The sequence below is a fragment of the Chiloscyllium plagiosum genome, unplaced genomic scaffold (assembly GCF_037043375.1).
Source record: "Chiloscyllium plagiosum isolate Xiang-an unplaced genomic scaffold, Cpla_swu_hap1 HiC_scaffold_49, whole genome shotgun sequence".
Classification (NCBI taxonomy): domain Eukaryota; kingdom Metazoa; phylum Chordata; class Chondrichthyes; order Orectolobiformes; family Hemiscylliidae; genus Chiloscyllium; species Chiloscyllium plagiosum.
In genome coordinates this window covers 17,535,169-17,557,703 of record NW_028270187.1, presented here as the reverse complement: position 1 = coordinate 17,557,703, position 22,535 = coordinate 17,535,169, and the positions used below count along the sequence as shown (strand labels likewise).

Here is a 22,535-nt window from a genome sequence, read left to right as displayed (position 1 = left end):
TCCCCGACATTCTATAACTGACATTCCCCGGAACGTTCTGTCCCCGACATTCTATAACTGCCATTCCCCGGATCGTTCTGTCCCCGACATTCTATAACTGCCATTCCCCGGTACGTTCTGTCCCCAACATTCTATAACTGACATTCCCCGGAACGTTCCGTCCCCGACATTCTATATCTGACATACCCCGGTACGTTCTGTCCCTGACATTCTATATCTGACATACCCCGGAACGTTCTGTCCCCGACATTCTATATCTGACATACCCCGGAACGTTCTGTCCCCGACATTCTATAACTGACATTCCCCGGAACGTTCTGTCCCCGACATTCTATAACTGACATTCCCCGGAACGTTCTGTCCCCGACATTCTATAACTGCCATTCCCCGGATCGTTCTGTCCCCGACATTCTATAACTGCCATTCCCCGGTACGTTCTGTCCCTGACATTCTATATCTGACATACCCCGGAACGTTCTGTCCCCGACATTCTATATCTGACATACCCCGGAACGTTCTGTCCCCAACATTCTATAACTGACATACCCCGGAACGTTCTGTCCCCAACATTCTATAACTGACATTCCCCGGAACGTTCTGTCCCTGAAATTCTATAACTGACATTCCCCAGAACGTTCTGTCCCCGACATTCTATAACTGCCATTCCCCGGTACGTTCTGTCCCCGACATTCTATATCTGACATACCCCGGAACGTTCTGTCCCCGACATTCTATATCTGACATACCCCGGAACGTTCTGTCCCCAACATTCTATAACTGACATTCCCCGGAACGTTCTGTCCCTGAAATTCTATAACTGACATTCCCCGGAACGTTCTGTCTCTGACATTGTTTGAGAACGGCCGGACGTCAGTGAATTGAACAAACGATAAGATCCCAAGGGGAGAGATCCCGTTCCAGGGAGAAGGAAACACTGTTCCGAAGGCCTCTCAGGCAGTTAAAGGGGTGAATACGTTTTCCCTGCGTTTACATTTCTCCACGACACAGGATCGACCACAATTTAGACCAAAAGACAGGAATTCCCAAACTCCATTTGTCTTCAGGAATCTGGGAGAGAATCCTTCAGGCCAGCAACGTTTCCACCCTCCGTATTAGGAACTGGGAAGGAGTGACCTGTGTCTGCTCTCGAGTGATCGAGTGTGTGGGAATGTTCTAGAAACCATCTGTCCTTATGGATGTGTCTCTGTGTGTTTGGGGAGGGAGGGTTTCTTGTGGTTTATGTCACATTTTTGTCAGTAATTCCGACCTTCCCATTTATTATTCCAGCTCCAATTATTTTAATAAATCCCTGAATACAGGGACACATTTGAAAATCTCACTGGGTCCCCGATCAAACGGGTCCCTTTCCCTCCAGGCTGATGGATAATGGGTTTGTTTCCCTTCCTCACAGTTAACGTAGTGACCATCTACGTCCTGCTTTATAAAGATTGTGGATTGTCTCCATGTGTCAGACGTTACCTGGGGGCCATGGCAGCGGCGGATCTCCTGGTCATTATCCTCGACCTGATCCTGAGACACATTCCCATTGTTTATCGGGAACACTTTGATTTCCTGAGGGTCTCCGTCCCCGTGTGTAATATCCACGCAGTCCTGCTTTATGCAGCCACTGACTGCTCTGTCTGGTTCACTGTCACTTTCACCTTTGATCGGTTTGTGGCCATTTGTTGCCAGAAGCTGAAAAGTAAATATTGCAGTGAGAAGACGGCAGCTGTGGTTCTGGGAGCAGTGACTGTGCTGAGCTGTTTAAAGGACATTTCCTGGTATTTTATGCTCACGGCTCGGTATTGGCTGGGGAACGCCCCCCGGTTTTGTGAGGTAACAGCCGCTGTTCTATACTCCATTGTCTGGGTCACAATCGAGTTCCTCCACCACATTCTAACCCCGGGGGTCCCATTTCTCCTGGTTCTGCTGCTCAATGTTCTCACCGTCAGACACATTGTAGTGACCAGCAGAGCCCGCAGGAGACTCCGCACTCACACCAATGGGGACGCTCAGTCTGACACAGAAATGAGAAACCGAACAAAATCCATCATTTTACTGTTTGTGATCTCGGCCAATTTTATCCTGTTATGGTCAACGTTAATGCTGTATTCTATTTGGTACCGGATGTATTGGATTGGGTATTACTCTGTGTATCTCGATAACTTTGTGCTGGAATTGGGCTTCATGCTGCAGCTCCTCAGTTGCTGCACAAACACCGCGATTTATGCCGTGACCCAGACTAAGTTCAGGCAGCAGCTGAAGAATGTGCTGAAATATCCCTTCACCCAAATCCATCCATCCATCAAATTCCCGCATTAATCAATCCATCCGGGATTTTCTCATTTCAGTTCAGTGTTTCAGCGATGGAGCAGCCTGTCGCTATGGTAACAGACTGAGGGTAGCGCTGGTTTGTCCATCCGTATCCCACAGGCGGGTTACAGGGAAACATTTCAATGTTTCTCACAACTCAGGGGCCAGTGAGAAAAGGCACCATCCCACTGACTGTATCCATCACTTCCATTTGTAACCAATAAAAATGTTGATTAAAGCGTGCCGAGCAGCAGAGTGACCGATGCTGTTGTGTGTCTTTGTGTTGGAGAAGCTGAGCTGGAGAGAGACCGACTCAGCCCCAAGTCCTGGTCCTCAGGGAAGGGGAGGGCACCGGGCCCTGAGCTCAGGAGCTGGGTTTAACTCCCTCTGACACCCCCCACTCCAACCTGGCCTCCCCATTTCCTCTCCCCGACTCTTCCTCCTCAATTCTCTCCCTCCCTCTCTCTCTCTTTCTGCACACTGTCTCTCTCTCTCACCTCCTCTCCCTTTCACTCTCTCTGGTCCCCTCTCAGACACCCCACCCCCGACCCCGGTTTCTCCACCTGCCTCCACTATTCTTTCTGCCTCACTCTCCCCCCTCACACCCCCAACATGAGTTTCTCCACCTGCCTCCACTCTTCTCTCTCCCCCTCACCCTCACTCTCTCTCTCCTGCCATCTGTCTCCCTCCCACAATTCCGTCTCTACCCCAATTTCCGCACTTCCCACATCTCTCAATCATCTCACCCCCACCCCCCACACGCAGCTTCACTACAAACACCCAGTCTCTGGGTCAGAGGGAGAGGGAAGTACCAGGGAGACAGAGTGTGTCAGAGAGAGAAGAAGGACAGGACAGGAGGGAGAGAGATTGAGTCAGAGAGAAACGGAGGGAGGTGGGGAGAGAGAGAGACACCGAGGGAGGGGGATCGAGAGTGATAGAAGATGGAGAGAGAGCGAAGGAGCAGGGAGAGACAGAGGGAGGGAGAGAGAGGGAAGGGTGAGATAAGGTGAGGAAGGGAGAGAGAGAAATAGGGGAGGACATAATGAGAGAGGGGTCAGAGAGAGGGGGACAGAGAGAGGGTGGACAGAGAAAGGGGGGAGATAGAAAGGGCGACAGAGAGAGGGGCACAGAGAGTGGGGGAGATAGAGGGTGTCAGAGAGAGGGGGACAGAGAGAGGGACACCGAGAGTGGGGGAGATAGAGGGGGGTCAAGGAGAGAGGGGGTCAGAGAGAGAGGGGGTCAGAGAGAGAGGGGGTCAGAGAGAGAGGGGGACAGAGAGAGAGGGGGACAGAGAGAGAGGGGGACAGAGAGAGAGGGGGACAGAGAGAGAGGGTGACAGAGAGAGAGGGTGACAGAGAGAGGGTGACAGAGAGAGGGTGACAGAGAGAGGGTGACAGAGAGAGGGTGACAGAGAGAGAGGGGGACAGAGAGAGAGGGGGACAGAGAGAGAGGGGGACAGAGAGAGAGGGGGACAGAGAGAGGGGGGGACAGAGAGAGGGGGGGACAGAGAGAGGGGGGGACAGAGAGAGGGGGGGACAGAGTGTGGGGAAGATAGAGGGGGACAGAGAGAGAGGGGGACAGTGAGAGGGGGGAAGAGAGAGGCGGGTGGGAGGGTGAAGGGGCAGAGAGAGGGTGACAGAGAGAGGGGATGGAAATGTGTTGCTGGAAAAGCGCAGCAGGTCAGGCAGCATCTAGGGAACAGGAGAATCGACGTTTCGGGCATTAGCCGATCTTCAGGAATGAGGAAAGTTGGTCCAGCAGGCTAAGATAAAAGATAGGGAGGAGGGACTTGGGGGAGGGGCGTCGGAAATGTGATAGTTGGAAAGAGGTCAAGGTGAGGGTGATAGGTCAGACTGGGGTGGGGGCGGAGAGGTCGGGAAGAAGATTGCAGGTTAGGAAGGCGGTGCTGAATTTGATGGATTTGACTGAGACAGGCTGGGGCGAGGGGAAATGAGGAAACTGGTGAAATCCGAGTTCATCCCTTGTGGTTGGAGGGTTCCTAGCTGGAAGATGAGGTGTTCTTCCTCCAACCGTCATTTCGCTGTGGTCTGACGATGGAGGAGTCCAAAGACCTGCATATCCTTGGTGGAGTGGGAGGGGGAATTGAAATGTTGAGCTACAGGGTGGTTGGGTTGGTTGGTCCGGGTGTCCCAGAGGTGTTCCCTGAAACGCTCCGCAAGTAGGCGGCCCGTCTCCCCAATATAGAGGAGGCCACATCGGGTGCAAAGGATGCAGTAGATGATATGTGTGGAGGTGCAGGTGAATCTGTGGCGGATATGGAAGTTTCCTTTGGGGCCTTGGAGGGAGGTGATGGGGGAGGTGTGGGCGCCTCTTCGGTCTCTGCGGTCGCCCCAGCCACTTCCGCCCCCACTGACGTCACTAACGCCGCATGTGTCTCCGCCCCCACGCCGATCTCCACACCTAACCCCGCCCACCCGGCGAGTTCTGTCACCTCGCCTAACCCCGCCCCTTCGCCGATCTCCGACTTCATGCCTAACCCCGACCCCACGCCCATCTCCGTCACCACGTCTAACCCCGCCCCTTCGCCTATCGCCGTCACCACGCCCGACCCCGCCCCCACGCCGATCTCCGTCCCCGCCCCCAGGCCTAACCCCGCCCCCACACTCAGCTCCAGCCCCACACCAGGTCCTAGCTCCCAGCCCTGCCGTGTTTTCACCATCCCTCCAGACCTACCCCTCTCTGAGGATGAAAGATCAGTCCTCAGCAGAGGCCTCACCCTCATTCCCCTACGCTCCCGGATTGATGAATTCAACACGCGGCGTGACGTCGAACAATTCTTCCGCCGCCTTCGCCTCTGTGCCTACTTCTTTAACCAAGACTCCCACCCACCCTCTGACGACCCCTTCTCCCGCCTCCAACACACCCCATCCACCTGGACACCCCGTGCTGGCCTCCTACCTGCCCTCGACCTCTGCATAGCCAACTGCCGCCGCGATATTAACCGCCACCTGAACTCCCCCACCCCTCTCACCCACTCCAACCTCTCACCCTCGGAACGCGCAGCCCTCCACTCCCTCCGTTCCAACCCCAACCTCACTATCAAACCAGCTGACAAGGGAGGCGCGGTAGTAGTTTGGCGCACCGACCTCTACACCGCTGGGGCCAAATGCCAGCTCGCAGATACCTCCTCCTACTGCCCCCTTGACCATGACCCCACCCCCCACCACCAAACCATCATCTCCCAGACCGTCCTTAACCTCATCACCTCAGGGGACCTCCCATCCACCGCCTCCAACCTCATAGTCCCACAACCCCGCACCTCCCGCTTCTACCTCCTGCCCAAAATCCACAAACCTGACTGCCCCGGCCGACCCATTGTCTCCGCCTGCTCCTGCCCCACCGAACTCATCTCCGCATAACTTGACACCGTCCTGTCCCCCTTAGTCCAAGAACTCCCCACCTACGTTCGGGACACCACCCATGCCCTCCACCTGCTCCATGATTTTCGCTTCCCTGGTCCCCAACGCCTTATTTTCACCATGGACATCCAGTCCCTGTACACCTCCATCCCCCATCACGAAGGGCTCAAAGCCCTCCGCTTCTTTCTTTCCCGCCGTACCGACCAGTACCCTTCCACAGACACCCTCCTTCGACTGACTGAACTGGTCCTCACCCTGAACAACTTCTCTTTCCAATCCTCCCACTTCCTCCAAACGAAAGGAGTAGCCATGGGCACCCGCATGGGCCCCAGCTATGCCTGCCTCTTCGTAGGATATGTGGAACAATCCATCTTCCGCAACAACAGTGGCCCTACCCCCCACCTTTTCCTCCGCTACATCCATGACTGTATCGGCGCAGCCTCGTGCTCCCACGAGGAGGTTGAACAGTTCATCCACTTCACCAACACCTTCCACCCCGACCTCAAATTCACCTGGACAGTCTCAGATTCCTCCCTCCCCTTCCTCGACCTTTCTATTTCTATCTCAGGCGACCGAATCAACACGGACATCTACGACAATCCAACCGACTCCCACAGCTACCTGGACTACACCTCCTCCCATCCTGCCCCCTGTAAAAACGCCATCCCATTCTCCCAATTCCTTCGACTCCGCCGCATCTGCTGCCAGGAGGACCAGTTCCAAAAACGCACATCCCAGATGGCCTCCTTCTTCAAGGACCGCAATTTCCCCCCCGACGTGGTCGACGATGCCCTCCACTGCATCTCTTCCACTTCCCGATCCTCCGCCCTTGAACCCCGCCCCTCCAACCGCCACCAGGACAGAACCCCACTGGTCCTCACCTACCACCCCACTAACCTCCATGTACAGCGCATCATCCGCCGCCATTTCCGCCACCTCCAAACGGACCCCACCACCAAGGATATATTTCCCTCCCCTCCCCTATCAGCATTCCGTAAAGACCACTCCCTCCGTGACTCCCTCGTCAGATCCACACCCCCCACAAACCCAACATCCACTCCCGGCACCTTCCCCTGCAACCGCAAGAGGTGCAAGACTTGCGCCCACACCTCCCCCCTCACCTCCCTCCAAGGCCCCAAAGGAAACTTCCATATGCGCCACAGATTCATCTGTACCTCCACACATATCATCTATTGCATCCTTTGCACCCGATGTGGCCTCCTCTATATTGGGGAGACGGGCCGCCTACTTGCGGAGCGTTTCAGGGAACACCTCTGGGACACCCGGACCAACCAACCCAACCACCCTGTAGCTCAACATTTCAATTCCCCCTCCCACTCCACCAAGGATATGCAGGTCTTTGGACTCCTCCATCGTCAGACCACAGCAAAACGACGGTTGGAGGAAGAACACCTCATCTTCCAGCTAGGAACCCTCCAACCACAAGGGATGAACTCGGATTTCACCAGTTTCCTCATTTCCCCTCCCCCCAGCCTGTCTCAGTCAAATCCATCAAATTCAGCACCGCCTTCCTAACCTGCAATCTTCTTCCCGACCTCTCCGCCCCCACCCCAGTCTGACCTATCACCCTCACCTTGACCTCTTTCCACCTATCACATTTCCGACGCCCCTCCCCCAAGTCCCTCCTCCCTATCTTTTATCTTAGCCTGCTGGACCAACTTTCCTCATTCCTGAAGATCGGCTAATGCCCGAAACGTCGATTCTCCTGTTCCCTAGATGCTGCCTGATCTGCTGCGCTTTTCCAGCAACACATTTCCATCTCTGATCTCCAGAATCTGCAGACCTCACTTTCTCCTGACAGAGAGAGGGGCACAGAGAGAGGGGATATAGAGGGAGACAGAGAGGGGGTGCAGAGTGGGGGGGGGGGTAGAGAGGGGGGTCAGAGAGAGGGGACAGAGAGTGAGAGATGGAGAGAGTGAGGGACAGAGAGAGAGGGGGACAGAGATTGGGGGGGCAGAGAGAGAGGGAGCAGGGAGAGGGCGACAGAGAGGGGCAGAGAGCGGGGGAGAGATCGACGGGACAGAGAGAGGGGGACAGAAAGAGTGGGGGAGAGAGAGAGAGAGGGGGGACAGAGAGCAGGGAGGACAGAGAGAAGGGGACAGATAGAGGGGGCAGAGAGGGGGTCAGAGAGAAGGGGTCAGAGAGAAGGGGACAGAGAGAAGGGGACAGAGAGAAGGGGACAGAGAGAAGGGGACAGAGAGAGGGGGACAGAGAGAGGGGGACAGAGAGAGGGGGACAGAGAGAGGGGGACAGAGAGAAGGGGACAGAGAGAAGGGGACAGAGAGAAGGGGACAGAGAGAGGGGGACAGAGAGAGGGGGACAGAGAGAGGGGGACAGAGAGAGGGGGACAGAGAGAGGGGGACAGAGAGAGGGGGACAGAGAGAGGGGGACAAAGTGGGAGAGAGAGGGGGTCAGAGAGAGGGGGACAGAGAGTGGGGGGGATGGAGAGAGTGGGGGACAGAGAGAGGGGGACAGAGAGAGGGGGCAGAGAGAGGGCGACAGAGTGGGGGTCAGACAGCGGCGGGGAGAGAGAGAGGGGACAGAGAGAGGGGGACAGAGAGAGAGGGGGAGATAGAGGGGACAGAGAGAGGGGGACTGAGAGAGGGGAAGATAGAAGGGACAGAGAGAGGGGGACAGAGAGTGGGGGACAGAGAGGGTACAGAGTGGGGGGGAGAGAGAGGGTCAGAGAGAGGGGGACAGAGAGTGTGGGGATGGAGAGAGTGGTAGACAGAGAGAGAGGGGGACAGAGAGGGGGGCAGAGAGAAGGGGGCAGAGAGAGTGTAACAGAGAGGGGGTCAGAGAGCAGGGGAGAGAGATAGGGGACAGAGAGGAGGACAGAGAGAGGAGGAGATAGAGGGGACAGAGAGCAGGGGAGAGAGATAGGGGACAGAGAGAGGAGTACAGAGAGAGGGGGAGATAGAGGGGACAGAGAGAGGGGGACAGAGAGTGGGGGACAGAGAGGGGTACAGAGTGGGGGGAGAGAGGGGGACAGAGAGTGGGGGGGATGGAGAGAGTGGGGGACAGAGAGAGAGAGGGGGGACAGAGAGAGAGAGGGGGACAGAGAGAGAGAGGGGGACAGAGAGAGAGGGGGACAGAGAGAGAGGGGGACAGAGAGAGAGAGGGGGGACAGAGAGAGAGAGGGGGACAGAGAGGGGGGCAGAGTGGAGGGGGAACAGAGAAAGGAGGAACAGAGAGAAGGGGGGATAGAGAGAGAGAGGGAGACAGAGAGCGGGGTCGGGTGGCAGAGAGAGGGCAACAGAGAGGAGGTTAGAGAGCGGGGGAGAGAGAGTGGACAGAGAGAGGGAGACAGAGAGAGAGGGGGACAGAGAGGGGGGCAGAGAGAGGGAGACAGAGAGAGGGGGACAGAAAGAGAGAGGGGGACAGAGAGAGGGGTCGGGTGGCAGAGAGAGTGGGGGCAGAGAGGGGGCAACAGAGAGGAGGTCAGAGAGTGTGGGAGAGAGAGAGGGGACAGAGAGAGGGAGACAGAGAGAGAGGGAGACAGAGAGAGGGGGGACAGAGAGAGGGGGGAAAGAGAGAGAGAGGGGGTCAGAGAGAGGGGTCGGGGGGCAGAGAGAGAGGGGGGCAGAGAGAGGGCAACAGAGAGGTGGTCAGAGAGCGGGGGGGAGAGAGTGGGGACAGAGAGAGGGGGACAGAGAGAGTGGGGGAGAGAGAGGGGGTCAGAGAGAGGGGGACAGAGAGTGGGGGGCAGAGAGAGAGAGTGGGCAGAGAGAAAGGGTGACAGAGAGGGGGTCAGAGAGCGGGAGAGAGAGAGGGGGCAGTGAGAGGGGAATAGAGAGAGAGGGGGACAGAGAGAGGGGGCAGAGAGAGAGGGGACAGAGAGAGAGGGCGACAGAGAGGGGGTCAAAGAGCGGGGGAGAGAGAGAGGGGACAGAGTGAGGGGGGCAGCAGTGAGGGGGACAGAGACAGAGGGACAGAGAGAGGAGAACAGAGAGAGGGAAACAGAGAGGGGTCGGGGGCGCAGAGAGAGCGGGGGCAGAGAGAGGGCAACAGAGAGGGGTCAGAGAGCAGGGGAGAGAGGGGGTCAGAGAGCGTGGGAGAGAGGGGACAGAGAGACGGCGACAGAGAGAGGGGGACAGAGAATGGGGGAGATAGAGGGGTCAGAGAGAGGGGGTCAGTGAGAGAGTGGGGGACAGAGAGAGAAGGGGGCAGAAAGAGGAGACAGAGAGAGGGGGACAGAGAGAGAGGAGGACAGAGAGAGAAGCGTTCAGAGAGGGGGGGCAGAGAGAGGGGGACAGAGAGAGGGGGGCAAAGAGAGGGGGAACAGAGAAAGGTGGGACAGAGAGAAGGGGGATAGAGAGACGGTGACAGAGAGAGGGGGCAGAGGGAGAGAGAGAGAGAGAGAGAGAGAGAGAGAGAGAGGGGTACAGTGTGGGGGAGAGAGGGGGAGTCAGAGAGAGGGGGACAGAGAGTGGGCGGATGGAGAGAGTGGGGGATAGAGAGAGAGAGAGGGGGACAGAGTGTGGGAAAGAGAGGGTGTCAGAGAAAGGGGAGCAGAGAGAGGAGGACAGAGAGAGGCAGGTGGGAGAGAGAGGAGGACAGAGAGAGAGGGACAGAGAGAGAGAGAGGGACAGAGAGAGAGAGAGGGACAGAGAGAGAGAGAGGGACAGAGAGAGAGCGGGACAGAGAGGGGGGGCAGAGTGGGTGGGACAGAGAGAGAGGGGGACAGAGAGAGGGGGACAGAGAGAGGGGGACAGAGAGAGGGGGACAGAGAGAGGGGGACAGAGAGAGAGGGGGACAGAGAGAGAGGGGGACAGAGAGAGAGGGGGACAGAGAGAGAGGGGGACAGAGAGAGAGGGGGACAGAGGGACAGAGAGAGGGGGACAGAGAGAGGGGGACAGAGAGAGAGGGGGACAGAGAGAGAGGGGGACAGAGAGAGAGGGGGACAGAGAGAGAGGGGGACAGAGAGAGAGGGGGACAGAGAGAGAGGGGACAGAGAGAGATGGTGACAGAGAGAAAGTGGGACATAGAGGGGGACAGAGAGGCGGGGAGGGAGAGGGGGGCAGAGAGTTGGCGACAGAGAGAGGGCCACAGAGAGTGAGGGAGATAGAGGGGGTCAGAGAGAAGGGGGACAGAGAGTGGGAGACAGAGAGAGGGGGGACAGAGAGGGGACAGTGAGGGGGGGACAGAGAGAGAGGGGGACGAGGGGGACAGAGAGAGGGGGGACAGAGAAACTCTGACAGAGAGGGGCTCAGAGAGCGGGGACAGAGTGGACGGCGGGGCGAACAGAGAGATGGTGACTGAGAGGGGGCAGAGAGATGGGGGCAGAGAGAGGGGGGACAGAGAGACGGTGACAAAGAGGGGGCAGAGAGAGGGCGATAGAGATGTGGGAACAGAGAGCGGGGAACAGAGCGAGGGGCAGAGAGAGGGGGTCAGAGACAGAGAGGGTTAGAGAGAGAGGGGGACAGAGAGAGAGGGGGACAGAGAGAGAGGGGGACAGAGAGAGAGGGGGACAGAGAGAGAGGGGTGCAGAGAGGGGGGGACAGAGAGAGGGGGGGGGACAGAGAGAGGGGGGGGGACAGAGAGAGGGGGGACAGAGAGAGGGGGACAGAGAGAGAGTGGGGACAGAGGGGGGGGGGGACAGAGAGAGGGGGGACAGAGAGAGGGGGGACAGAGAGAGAGGGGACAGAGAGAGAGGGGACAGAGAGAGGGGGGACAGAGAGAGGGGGACAGAGAGAGGGGGACAGAGAGAGGGGGACAGAGAGAGGGGGACAGAGAGAGGGGGACAGAGAGAGGGGGACAGAGAGTGAGGGGGACAGAGAGAGAGGGGGACAGAGAGAGAGGGGGACAGAGAGAGAGGGGGACAGAGAGAGAGGGGGACAGAGAGAGAGGGGGACAGAGAGAGAGGGGGCAGAGAGAGAGGGGGCAGAGAGAGGGGGACAGAGAGACGGCGACAGAGAGAGGGGGGGACAGAGAGCGCGGGCGACAGAGAGGGGATCAGAGAGCGGGGAGAGAGAGAGTACACAGAGAGAGGGGGACAGAGAGAGGGGGACAGAGAGAGGGGCAGAGAGATGGGGGACAGAGAGAGGGGGAACAGAGCGGGAGAGAGGGGACAGTGAGAAGGGGATAGAGAGAGGGGGACAGAGAGAGAGAGGGGGACAGAGAGAGAGAGGGGGACAGAGAGAGAGAGGGGGACAGAGAGATGGGGGCAGAAAGAGGGCAACAGAGAGGGGGTCAGAGAGCGGGGGAGAGAGAGAGGGGACAGAGAGAGGGTGACAGAGAGAGGGGGGCAGAGAGAGGGGACAGAGAGAGAGGGAGACAGATGGGGGTCAAAGAGCAGGGGAGAGAGAGAGGGGTCAGAGAGAGGGGGATAGAGAGAGGGGAACAGAGAGAGAGGGGAAAGAGAGAGGGGTCGGGGGGGCAGAGAGAGTGGGACAGAGAAAGTGGGACGAGAGAGGGGCGACAGCGAGAGAGGGCAATAGAGAGAGGAGGACAGAGAGCGGGGGAGATAGAGGGGGTCAGAGAGAGAGGGGGCAGAAAGAGGCAACAGAGAGAGGGGGACAGAGAGAGAGGGGGACAGAGAAAGGTGGGACAGAGAGAAGGGGGGATAGAGAGACGGTGACAGAGAGAGGGGGCAGAAAGCGGAAGTCAGATAGGGAGGACAGAGAGGGGGCAACAGAGGGGGGGGACAGAGAGAGAGGGGGACAGAGAGAGGGAGGGACAGAGAGAGGGGGAACAGAAAGATGGGACAGAGTGACAGGGGGAATAGAGAGACGGTGACAGAGAGAGGGGGCAGAGAGAGGCAGACAGAGAGGGGGGACAGAGAGGGGGGACAGAGAGGGGGGACAGAGGGGGGAACAGAGAGAGAGGGGGGAAAGAGAGAGAGGGGACAGAGAGAGAGGACGGGGGGGGGGGGGTAGGACCAGAGTGGGGGTGCAGAGAGAGGGGGGCAGAACGAGAGGAAACAGAGGGAGAGGGGACAGAGAGATGGTGACAGAGTGGGGGCAGAGAGAGGAGGGACAGAGAGAGGGTGAACATAGAGAGAGGGTGAACATAGAGAGAGGGGGACAGAGAGAGAGGGGGACAGAGAGAGAGGGGGACAGATAGAGGGCAAGAGAGAGAGGGGGGGGGACAGAGAGAGGGGGGACAGAGAGAGGGGGACAGAGAGAGGGGGGGGGACAGAGAGAGGGGGGACAGAGAGAGGGGGACAGAGAGAGGGGGGACAGAGAGAGAAGGGGACAAAGAGAGAGCGGGACAGAGAGAGAGCGGGACAGAGAGAGAGCGGGACAGAGAGAGAGGGGGACAGAGAGAGAGGGGGACAGAGAGAGAGGGGGACAGAGAGAGAGGGGGACAGAGAGAGAGGGGGACAGAGAGAGAGGGGGACAGAGAGAGAGGGGGACAGAGAGAGGGGGAGACAGAGAGAGAGGGAGACAGAGAGCGGGGGAGACAGAGAGCGGGGGAGACAGAGAGCGGGGGAGACAGAGAGCGGGGGAGACAGAGAGCGGGGGAGACAGAGAGCGGGGGAGACAGAGAGCGGGGGAGACAGAGAGAGGGGGAGACAGAGAGAGGGGGAGACAGAGAGAGGGGAGACAGATGGGAGTCAAAGAGCAGGGGAGAGAGTGGGGGACAGAGAGAGAGAGGATGACAGAGAGGGGGTCAGAGAGCGGGAGAGAGAGAGAGGGGACAGTGAGATGGGGATAGAGAGAGGGGGACAGAGAGAGGGGACAGAGAGAGAGGGAGACAGATGGGGGTCAAAGAGCAGGGGAGAGAGTGGGGGACAGAGAGAGAGAGGATGACAGAGAGGGGGTCAGAGAGCGGGAGAGAGAGAGAGGGGACAGTGAGATGGGGATAGAGAGAGGGGGACAGAGAGAGGGGACAGAGAGAGAGGGAGACAGATGGGGGTCAAAGAGCAGGGGAGAGAGTGGGGGACAGAGAGAGAGAGGATGACAGAGAGGGGGTCAGAGAGCGGGAGAGAGAGAGAGGGGAACAGAGAGAGAGGGGAAAGAGAGAGGGGTCGGGGGGGCAGAGAGAGTGGGACAGAGAAAGTGGGACAGAGAGAGGGGCGACAGCGAGAGAGGGCAATAGAGAGAGGACGACAGAGAGCGGGGGAGATAGAGGGGGTCAGAGAGAGAGGGGGCAGAAAGAGGCAACAGAGAGAGAGGGACAGAGAGAGAGGGGGACAGAGAAAGGTGGGACAGAGAGAAGGGGGGATAGAGAGACGGTGACAGAGATAGGGGGCAGAAAGCGGAAGACAGATAGGGAGGACAGAGAGGGGGCAACAGAGGGGGGGACAGAGAGAGAGGGGGACAGAGAGAGGGAGGGACAGAGAGAGGGGGAACAGAGAAAGATGGGACAGAGTGACGGGGGGAATAGAGAGACGGTGACAGAGAGAGGGGGCAGAGCGAGGCAGACAGAGAGGGGGGACAGAGAGGGGGGACAGAGAGGGGGGACAGAGAGGGGGGACAGAGAGGGGGGACAGAGAGGGGGGACAGAGGGGGGAACAGAGAGAGAGGGGGGAAAGAGAGAGAGGGGACAGAGAGAGAGGACGGGGGTGGTGGGGGGAGGACCAGAGTGGGGGAGACAGAGAGAGGGGGGCAGAACGAGAGGAGAGAGAGGGGGGGGGGGAGACAGAGAGAGGGGGGCAGAACGAGAGGAGAGAGAGGGGGGCAGAACGAGAGGAGAGAGAGGGGGGCAGAACGAGAGGAGAGAGAGGGGGGCAGAACGAGAGGAGAGAGAGGGGGGGGGGAGACAGAGAGAGGGGGGCAGAACGAGAGGAGAGAGAGGGGGGCAGAACGAGAGGAGAGAGAGGGGGGCAGAACGAGAGGAGAGAGAGGGGGGCAGAACGAGAGGAGAGAGAGGGGGGGGGGAGACAGAGAGAGGGGGGGGGGGAGACAGAGAGAGGGGGGGGGGAGACAGAGAGAGGGGGGGGGGAGACAGAGAGAGGGGGGGGGGAGACAGAGAGAGGGGGGGGGAGACAGAGAGAGGGGGGGGGGAGACAGAGAGAGGGGGGGGGGAGACAGAGAGAGGGGGGGGGGAGACAGAGAGAGGGGGGGGGGAGACAGAGAGAGGGGGGGGGAGACAGAGAGAGGGGGGGGGGAGACAGAGAGAGGGGGGGGGAGACAGAGAGAGCGGGGGAGACAGAGAGAGCGGGGGAGACAGAGAGAGCGGGGGAGACGGAGAGAGCGGGGGAGACAGAGAGCGGGGGAGACGGAGAGAGCGGGGGAGACGGAGAGAGCGGGGGAGACGGAGAGAGCGGGGGAGACGGAGAGAGCGGGGGAGACGGAGAGAGCGGGGGAGACGGAGAGAGCGGGGGAGACGGAGAGAGCGGGGGAGACGGAGAGAGCGGGGGAGACGGAGAGAGCGGGGGAGACGGAGAGAGCGGGGGAGACAGAGAGCGGGGGAGACAGATGGGGGTGAAAGAGCAGGGGAGAGAGTGGGGGACAGAGAGAGAGAGGATGACAGAGAGTGGGTCAGAGAGCGGGAGAGAGAGAGAGGGGACAGTGAGATGGGGATAGAGAGAGGGGGACAGAGAGAGGGGACAGAGAGAGAGGGAGACAGATGGGGGTCAAAGAGCAGGGGAGAGAGAGAGGGGTCAGAGAGAGGGGGATAGAGAGAGGGGAACAGAGAGAGAGGGGAAAGAGAGAGGGGTCGGGGGGGCAGAGAGAGTGGGACAGAGAAAGTGGGACAGAGATAGGGGCGACAGCGAGAGAGGGCAATAGAGAGAGGAGGACAGAGAGCGGGGGAGGTAGAGGGGGTCAGAGAGAGAGGGGGCAGAAAGAGGCAACAGAGAGAGGGGGACAGAGAGAGAGGGGGACAGAGAAAGGTGGGACAGAGAGAAGGGGGGATAGAGAGACGGTGACAGAGAGAGGGGGCAGAAAGCGGAAGTCAGATAGGGAGGACAGAGAGGGGGCAACAGAGGGGGACACAGAGAGAGAGGGGGACAGAGAGAGGGAGGGACCGAGAGAGGGGGAACAGAGAAAGATGGGACAGAGTGACGGGGGGAATAGAGAGACGGTGACAGAGAGAGGGGGCAGAGAGAGGCAGACAGAGAGGGGGGACAGAGAGGGGGGACAGAGGGGGGAACAGAGAGAGAGGGGGGAAAGAGAGAGAGGGGGGAAAGAGAGAGAGGGGACAGAGAGAGAGGACGGGGCGGGGGGGGGAGGACAAGAGTGGGGGTGCAGAGAGAGGGGGGCAGAACGAGAGGAAACAGAGGGAGAGGGGACAGAGAGATGGTGACAGAGTGGGGGCAGAGAGAGGAGGGACAGAGAGAGAGGGAGAACAGAGAGAGAGGGAGAACAGAGAGAGAGGGAGAACAGAGAGAGAGGGAGAACAGAGAGAGAGGGAGAACAGAGAGAGAGGGAGAACAGAGAGAGAGGGGGACAGAGAGAGAGGGAGAACAGAGAGAGAGGGGGACAGAGAGACAGGGGGACAGAGAGACAGGGGGACAGAGAGACAGGGGGACAGAGAGACAGGGGGACAGAGAGACAGGGGGACAGAGAGACAGGGGGACAGAGAGAGAGGGGGACAGAGAGAGAGGGGGACAGAGAGAGGGGGGGACAGAGAGAGAGGGGGACAGAGAGAGAGAGTGGGACAGAGAGAGGCGGGACAGAGAGAGGGGACAGAGAGAGGGGGAGGGGGACCGAGAGAGGGGGACAGAGAGGGAGGGGGAAAGAGAGGGGGGGCAGAGAGAGGGCAGGAAAGAGAGAGAGAGGGGACAGAGAACGGGGGAGACAGACAGCTGGGGGACAGAGAGAGGGGGAAATAGAGAGAGGGGGACAGAGAGAGAGGGGGACAGAGAGAGAGGGGGACAGAGAGAGAGGGGGACAGAGAGAGAGGGGGACAGAGAGAGAGGGGAGGGAGAGGGGGGCAGAGAGATGGCGACAGAGAGAGGGCCACAGAGAGTGAGGGAGATAGAGGGGGTCAGAGAGAAGGGGGACAGACAGTGGGAGACAGAGAGTGGGGGGACAGAGAGGGGACAGTGAGGGGGAGACGGAGAGAGAGGGGGACGAGGGGGACAGAGAGAGGGGCAGAGAGAGGGGGTCAGAGAGCGAGGGGCAGAGAGAGGGGGTCAGAGAGCGAGGGGCAGAGAGAGGGGGTCAGAGAGCGAGGGGCACAGAGAGCGAGGGGCAGAGAGCGGGGGTCAGAGAGCGAGGGGCAGAGAGAGGGGGTCAGAGAGCGAGGGGCAGAGAGAGGGGGTCAGAGAGCGAGGGTCAGAGAGCGAGGGGCAGAGAGAGCGAGGGTCAGAGAGCGAGGGTCAGAGAGAGCGCGGGACAGAGAGCGCGGGACAGAGAGCGCGGGACAGAGAGCGCGGGACAGAGAGCGCGGGACAGAGAGCGCGGGACAGAGAGCGCGGGACAGAGAGCGCGGGACAGAGAGCGCGGGACAGAGAGCGCGGGACAGAGAGCGCGGGACAGAGAGCGCGGGACAGAGAGCGCGGGACAGAGAGCGGGGGACAGAGAGCGCGGGACAGAGAGAGGGGGACAGAGAGTGGGGCACAGAGAGTGGGGCACAGAGAGTGGGGCACAGAGAGTGGGGCACAGAGAGTGGGGAAGATACAGGGGGTCATAGATGGTGGGGACAGAGAGAGGGTTACAGAGTGGGGGAAAGAGAAGGTGTCAGAGAAAGGGGGGCAGAGAGAGGAGGACAGAGAGAGGCAGGTGGGAGAGAGAGGGGGACAGAGAGGGGGACAGAGAGAGAAGGACAGAGAAAGAGGGACAGAGAGAGGGGGACAGAGAGGGGGACAGAGAGGGGGACAGAGAGGGGGACAGAGAGGGGGACAGAGAGGGGGACAGAGAGGGGGACAGAGAGAGAGAGAGGGACAGAGAGAGAGAGAGGGACAGAGAGAGAGAGAGAGGGACAGAGAGAGAGAGGGGGACAGAGAGAGAGAGGGGGACAGAGAGAGAGAGGGGGACAGAGAGAGAGAGGGGGACAGAGAGAGAGGGGGGGACAGAGAGAGAGGGGGACAGAGAGAGAGGGGGACAGAGAGAGAGGGGGACAGAGAGAGGGGGACAGAGAGAGGGGGACAGACTGGGTGGGACAGAGAGAGATGGGGAGAGAGAGAGATGGGGAGAGAGAGAGATGGGGAGAGAGAGAGATGGGGAGAGAGAGAGGGGGACAGAGAGAGGGAGACCGAGGGAGGGGGACAGAGGGAGGGCGGACGGAGAGATGGTGACTGGGAGGGGACAGAGCGGGGGGACAGAGAGAGAGGGGGTCAGAAAGAGGGCGACAGAGAGAGGGGGGACAGAGAGAGGGGAACAGAGAGAGGGGGTCAGCAAGAGGGCGACAGAGAGTGGGGGACAGAAGGAGGGTGACAGAGGGAGGGGGGGGACAAAGAGAGGGGGACAGAGAGGTGTGGACGGGGGGAACAAAGTGATGGTGACTGAGAGGGGGCAGAGAGGGGGGACAGAGAGGGGGGACAGAGAGAAGGGGGACAGAGAGAAGGGGGACAGAGAGAAGGGGGACAGAGAGAAGGGGGACAGAGAGAAGGGGGACAGAGAGAATATGACAGAGAGGGGGCAGAGAGTGGGCAACAGAGAGGCGTGGACGGGGGAGGGGAACAGATAGATGGTGACTGAGAGGGGACAGAGAGAGGGCTACAGAGAGGGGGGGACAGAGGTTTGGGACAGAGAGGATGGACTGAGAGAGGGGGCAGAGAGACGGGGACAGAGAGACGGGGACAGAGAGAGAGGGGACAGAGAGAGAGGGGACAGAGAGACAGTGTCAGAGAGGGGGCAGAGAGAGAACGGTAGAGACGGGGGGACAGAGAGCGGGGAACAGAGCGAGGGGGCAGAGAGAGAGAGGGACAGAGAGAGAGGGGGTCAGAGAGAGAGGTGGTCAGAGAGAGAGAGAGGGACAGAGAGGGGGATCAGAGAGAGAGGGGGACAGAGAGAGAGGGGGTCAGAGAGAGAGGTGGTCAGAGAGAGAGAGAGGGACAGAGAGGGGGGTCAGAGAGAGAGAGGGGGACAGAGAGAGAGGGGGTACAGAGAGAGAGGGGGTACAGAGAGAGAGGGGGTACAGAGAGAGAGGGGGGGGACAGAGAGAGAGGGGGTCAGAGAGAGAGGGGGTCAGAGAGAGAGGGGGTCAGAGAGAGAGGTGAACAGAGAGGGGGCATAGAGGGGGGGGGCAGAGAGGGAACAGAGAGATGGGGATAGAGAGAGTGGGCAGAAAGAGTGGGGACAGAGAGAGAGAGGGGGGGCAGAGAGAGAAGGGGCAGAGAGACGGTGACAGAGAGGGGCAGAGAGAGGCAAACAAAGAGAGGGGACAGTGAGGGGGGGACAGAGAGAGGGGGGACGGGGGGCGAACAGAGAGACGGAGACTGATAGGGGACAGTGAGGGGGGGACAGAGAGAGGGGGACAGAGAGCGGACTGTGGGGGGAACAGAGAGGGGGGGACAAGGGGGACAGAGAGAGGGAGGACAGAGAAACTGTGACAGAGGGGGGCAGAGAGCGGGCGACAGAGAGGGGTGGACGGCGGGGCGAACAGAGAGACGGTGACTGAGAGAGGGCAGAGAGATGGAGACAGAGAGGGGGGGCAGAGAGACAGTGACAAAGAGTGGGCAGAGAGCGGGCGATAGAGATGTGGGAACAGAGAGCGGGGAACAGAGCGAGGGGGCAGAGAGAGGGGGTCAGAGAGAGAGAGGGTTAGAGAGAGAGGGGACAGAGAGAGGGGGGACAGAGAGAGAGAGGACAGAGGGGGGACGGGGGGGACCAGAGTGGGGGGGGCAGAGAGAGTGGGACAGAGCGAGAGGGAACAGAGAGAGGAGGGACAGAGAGAGGGAGAACAGAGAGATAGGGGACAGAAAGAGAGGGGGACAGAGAGAGAGGGGGACAGAGAGAGAGGGGGACAGAGAGAGAGGGGGACAGAGAGAGAGGGGGACAGAGAGAGAGGGGGACAGAGAGAGGGAGACCGAGGGAGGGGGACAGAGGGAGGGCGGACGGAGAGATGGTGACTGGGAGGGGACAGAGCGGGGGGACAGAGAGAGAGGGGGTCAGAAAGAGGGCGACAGAGAGAGGGGGGACAGAGAGAGGGGAACAGAGAGAGGGGGTCAGCAAGAGGGCGACAGAGAGTGGGGGACAGAAGGAGGGGGACAGAGGGAGGGGGGGACAAAGAGAGGGGGACAGAGAGGGCGACAGAGAGAGGGGGGCAGAGAGGGGTGGACGTGGGTAACAAAGCGATGGTGACTGAGAGGGGGCAGAGAGAGGGCTACAGAGAGGGCGGGACAGAGAAGGGGAGACAGAGAAGGGGAGACAGAGAAGGGGAGACAGAGAAGGGGAGACAGAGAAGGGGAGACAGAGAAGGGGAGACAGAGAAGGGGGGACAGAGAAGGGGGGACAGAGAAGGGGAGACAGAGAAGGGGGGACAGAGAAGGGGGGACAGAGAAGGGGAGACAGAGAAGGGGAGACAGAGAAGGGGAGACAGAGAAGGGGAGACAGAGAAGGGGGGACAGAGAAGGGGGGACAGAGAAGGGGGGACAGAGAGGGGGGACAGAGAGGGGGGACAGAGAGGGGGGACAGAGAGGGGGGACAGAGAGGGGGGACAGAGAGGGGGGACAGAGAGAGGGGAACAGAGAGAGGGGAACAGAGAGAGGGGGTCAGCAAGAGGGCGACAGAGAGTGGGGGACAGAAGGAGGGGGACAGAGGGAGGGGGGGACAAAGAGAGGGGGACAGAGAGGGCGACAGAGAGAGGGGGGCAGAGAGGGGTGGACGTGGGTAACAAAGCGATGGTGACTGAGAGGGGGCAGAGAGAGGGCTACAGAGAGGGCGGGACAGAGAAGGGGAGACAGAGAGGGGGGACAGAGAGAAGGGGGACAGAGAGAAGGGGGACAGAGAGAAGGGGGACAGAGAGAAGGGGGACAGAGAGAAGGGGGACAGAGAGAAGGGGGACAGAGAGAAGGGGGACAGAGAGAATATGACAGAGAGGGGGCAGAGAGTGGGCAACAGAGAGGCGTGGGCGGGGGAGGGGAACAGAGAGATGGTGACTGAGAGGGGACAGAGAGAGGGCTACAGAGAGGGGGGGCAGAGAGACAGTGACAAAGAGTGGGCAGAGAGTGGGCGATAGAGATGTGGGAACAGAGAGCGGGGAACAGAGCGAGGGGGCAGAGAGAGGGGGTCAGAGAGAGGGGGTCAGAGAGAGAGAGGGTTAGAGAGAGAGGGGACAGAGAGAGGGGGGACAGAGAGAGAGAGGACAGAGGGGGGACGGGGGGGACCAGAGTGGGGGGGGGGGGGCAGAGAGAGGGGGACAGAGAGGGGGGACAGAGAGAGGGGACAGAGAGAGAGAGGGGGGAACAGAGAGAGGGGGGGACAGAGAGAGGGGGGGACAGAGAGAGGGGGGGACAGAGAGAGGGGGGGACAGAGAGAGGGGGGGACAGAGAGAGGGGGGGACAGAGAGAGAGGGGGGCAGAGAGAGGGGGGCAGAGAGAGGGGGGCAGAGAGAGGGGGGCAGAGAGAGGGGGGCAGAGAGAGGGGGGCAGAGAGAGGAGAGACGGGGAGAGAGAGGGGGTCAGAGAGAGGGGGTACAGAGAGAGGGGGACAGAGAGAGGGGGACAGAGAGAGGAGGGACAGAGAGAGGAGGGACAGAGAGAGGAGGGACAGAGAGAGGAGGGACAGAGAGAGGAGGGACAGAGAGAGGAGGGACAGAGAGAGGAGGGACAGAGAGAGGAGGGACAGAGAGAGGAGGGACAGAGAGAGGAGGGGTACAGAGAGAGGGGGACAGAGAGAGGGGGACAGAGAGAGGGGGACAGAGACAGGAGGAAAGAGACAGGAGGAAAGAGAGGAGGGACAGAGAGAGGGGACAGAGAGAGGGGGACAGAGAGAGGGGGGACAGAGAGAGGTGGTACAGAGAGAGAGTGGGACATTGAGAGGTGGACAATGAGAGAGGCGGCCAGGGTGGGGGAGGGGGGGTGGCAGAGAGAGGGTTACAGAGTGGGGAAAGAGCCGGTGTCAGAAAAAGGGGGGCAGAGAGAGGGGGACAGAGATAGGATGAAAGAGAGATGGTGAAAGAGAAAGGGGGACAGAGAGAGGGGGGAGACAGAGAGAGAGGGGGGACAGAGAGAGGGGGACAGAGAGCGGGGGACAGAGAGCGGGGGACAGTGAGCGGGGGACAGAGAGATGGGGACAGAGAGATGGGGACAGAGAGATGGGGACAGAGAGAGAGTCAGAGAGAGGGGAACAGATGGGGTCGTGCGGTACAGAGGGGGAGAGGACAGAGAGTGGTGGGAGAGGGGGGACAGTAAGAGATGGGGACAGAGAGAGCATGGGGACAGAAAGACGGGGACAGGAGGGGCAGAAAGGGAGCAGAAAGAGGGGGACAGAGGGAGGGGTGGACCGAGAGAGCGGGAGATCGAGGGGGTCATAGGGAGGGGGGTCAGAGAGTGGGGGCACAGAGAGTGGGGGATAGACTGGGGGAGAGGGAGGGGGAAAGGGATGGCTACAGAGAGAGTGGGATAGAGAGAGGGGGACAGAGAGAAGGGGACAGAGAGAGAGGGGGGACAGAGAGAGGGGGGACAGAGAGAGGGGGGACAGAGAGAGGGGGGACAGAGAGAGGGGGGACAGAGAGAGGGGGGACAGAGAGAGAGGGGGACAGAGAGAGAGGGGGACAGAGAGAGAGGGGGACAGAGAGAGAGGGGGACAGAGAGAGAGGGGGACAGAGAGAGAGGGGGACAGAGAGAGAGGGGGACAGAGGGGGGGGGACAGAGAGAGGGGGGACAGAGAGAGGGGACAGGGGCACGCGGGGACAGAGAGAAGGGGACAGAGTGAGCGGAGAAAGGGAGAGGGGGACAGAGAGAGAGAGGGACAGAGAGAGGGGGACAGAGAGAGGGAGAGAGAGAGAGGGGGCCAGAAAGAGGGGGACAGAGTGAGCAGGGAC

General features: G+C 60.1%; 1 protein-coding gene across 1 annotated transcript; it reads left to right on the top strand.

Moving 5' to 3' along the window:
• The first annotated feature begins 1,386 nt into the window (after window positions 1-1,386).
• On the top strand, window positions 1,387-2,322 carry LOC148135633 (putative G protein-coupled receptor 139). Its single transcript, XM_087984610.1, has one exon. It carries the CDS (start codon window positions 1,387-1,389, stop codon window positions 2,320-2,322), a length of 936 nt encoding a protein of 311 aa, XP_087840736.1.
• Window positions 2,323-22,535: the final 20,213 nt, after the last annotated feature.

Excerpts from the sequence above, each read along its gene's own strand:
- LOC148135633 (XM_087984610.1), top strand. The coding sequence starts at position 1,387 with ATGGGTTTGTTTCCCTTCCTCACAGTTAACGTAGTGACCATCTACGTC.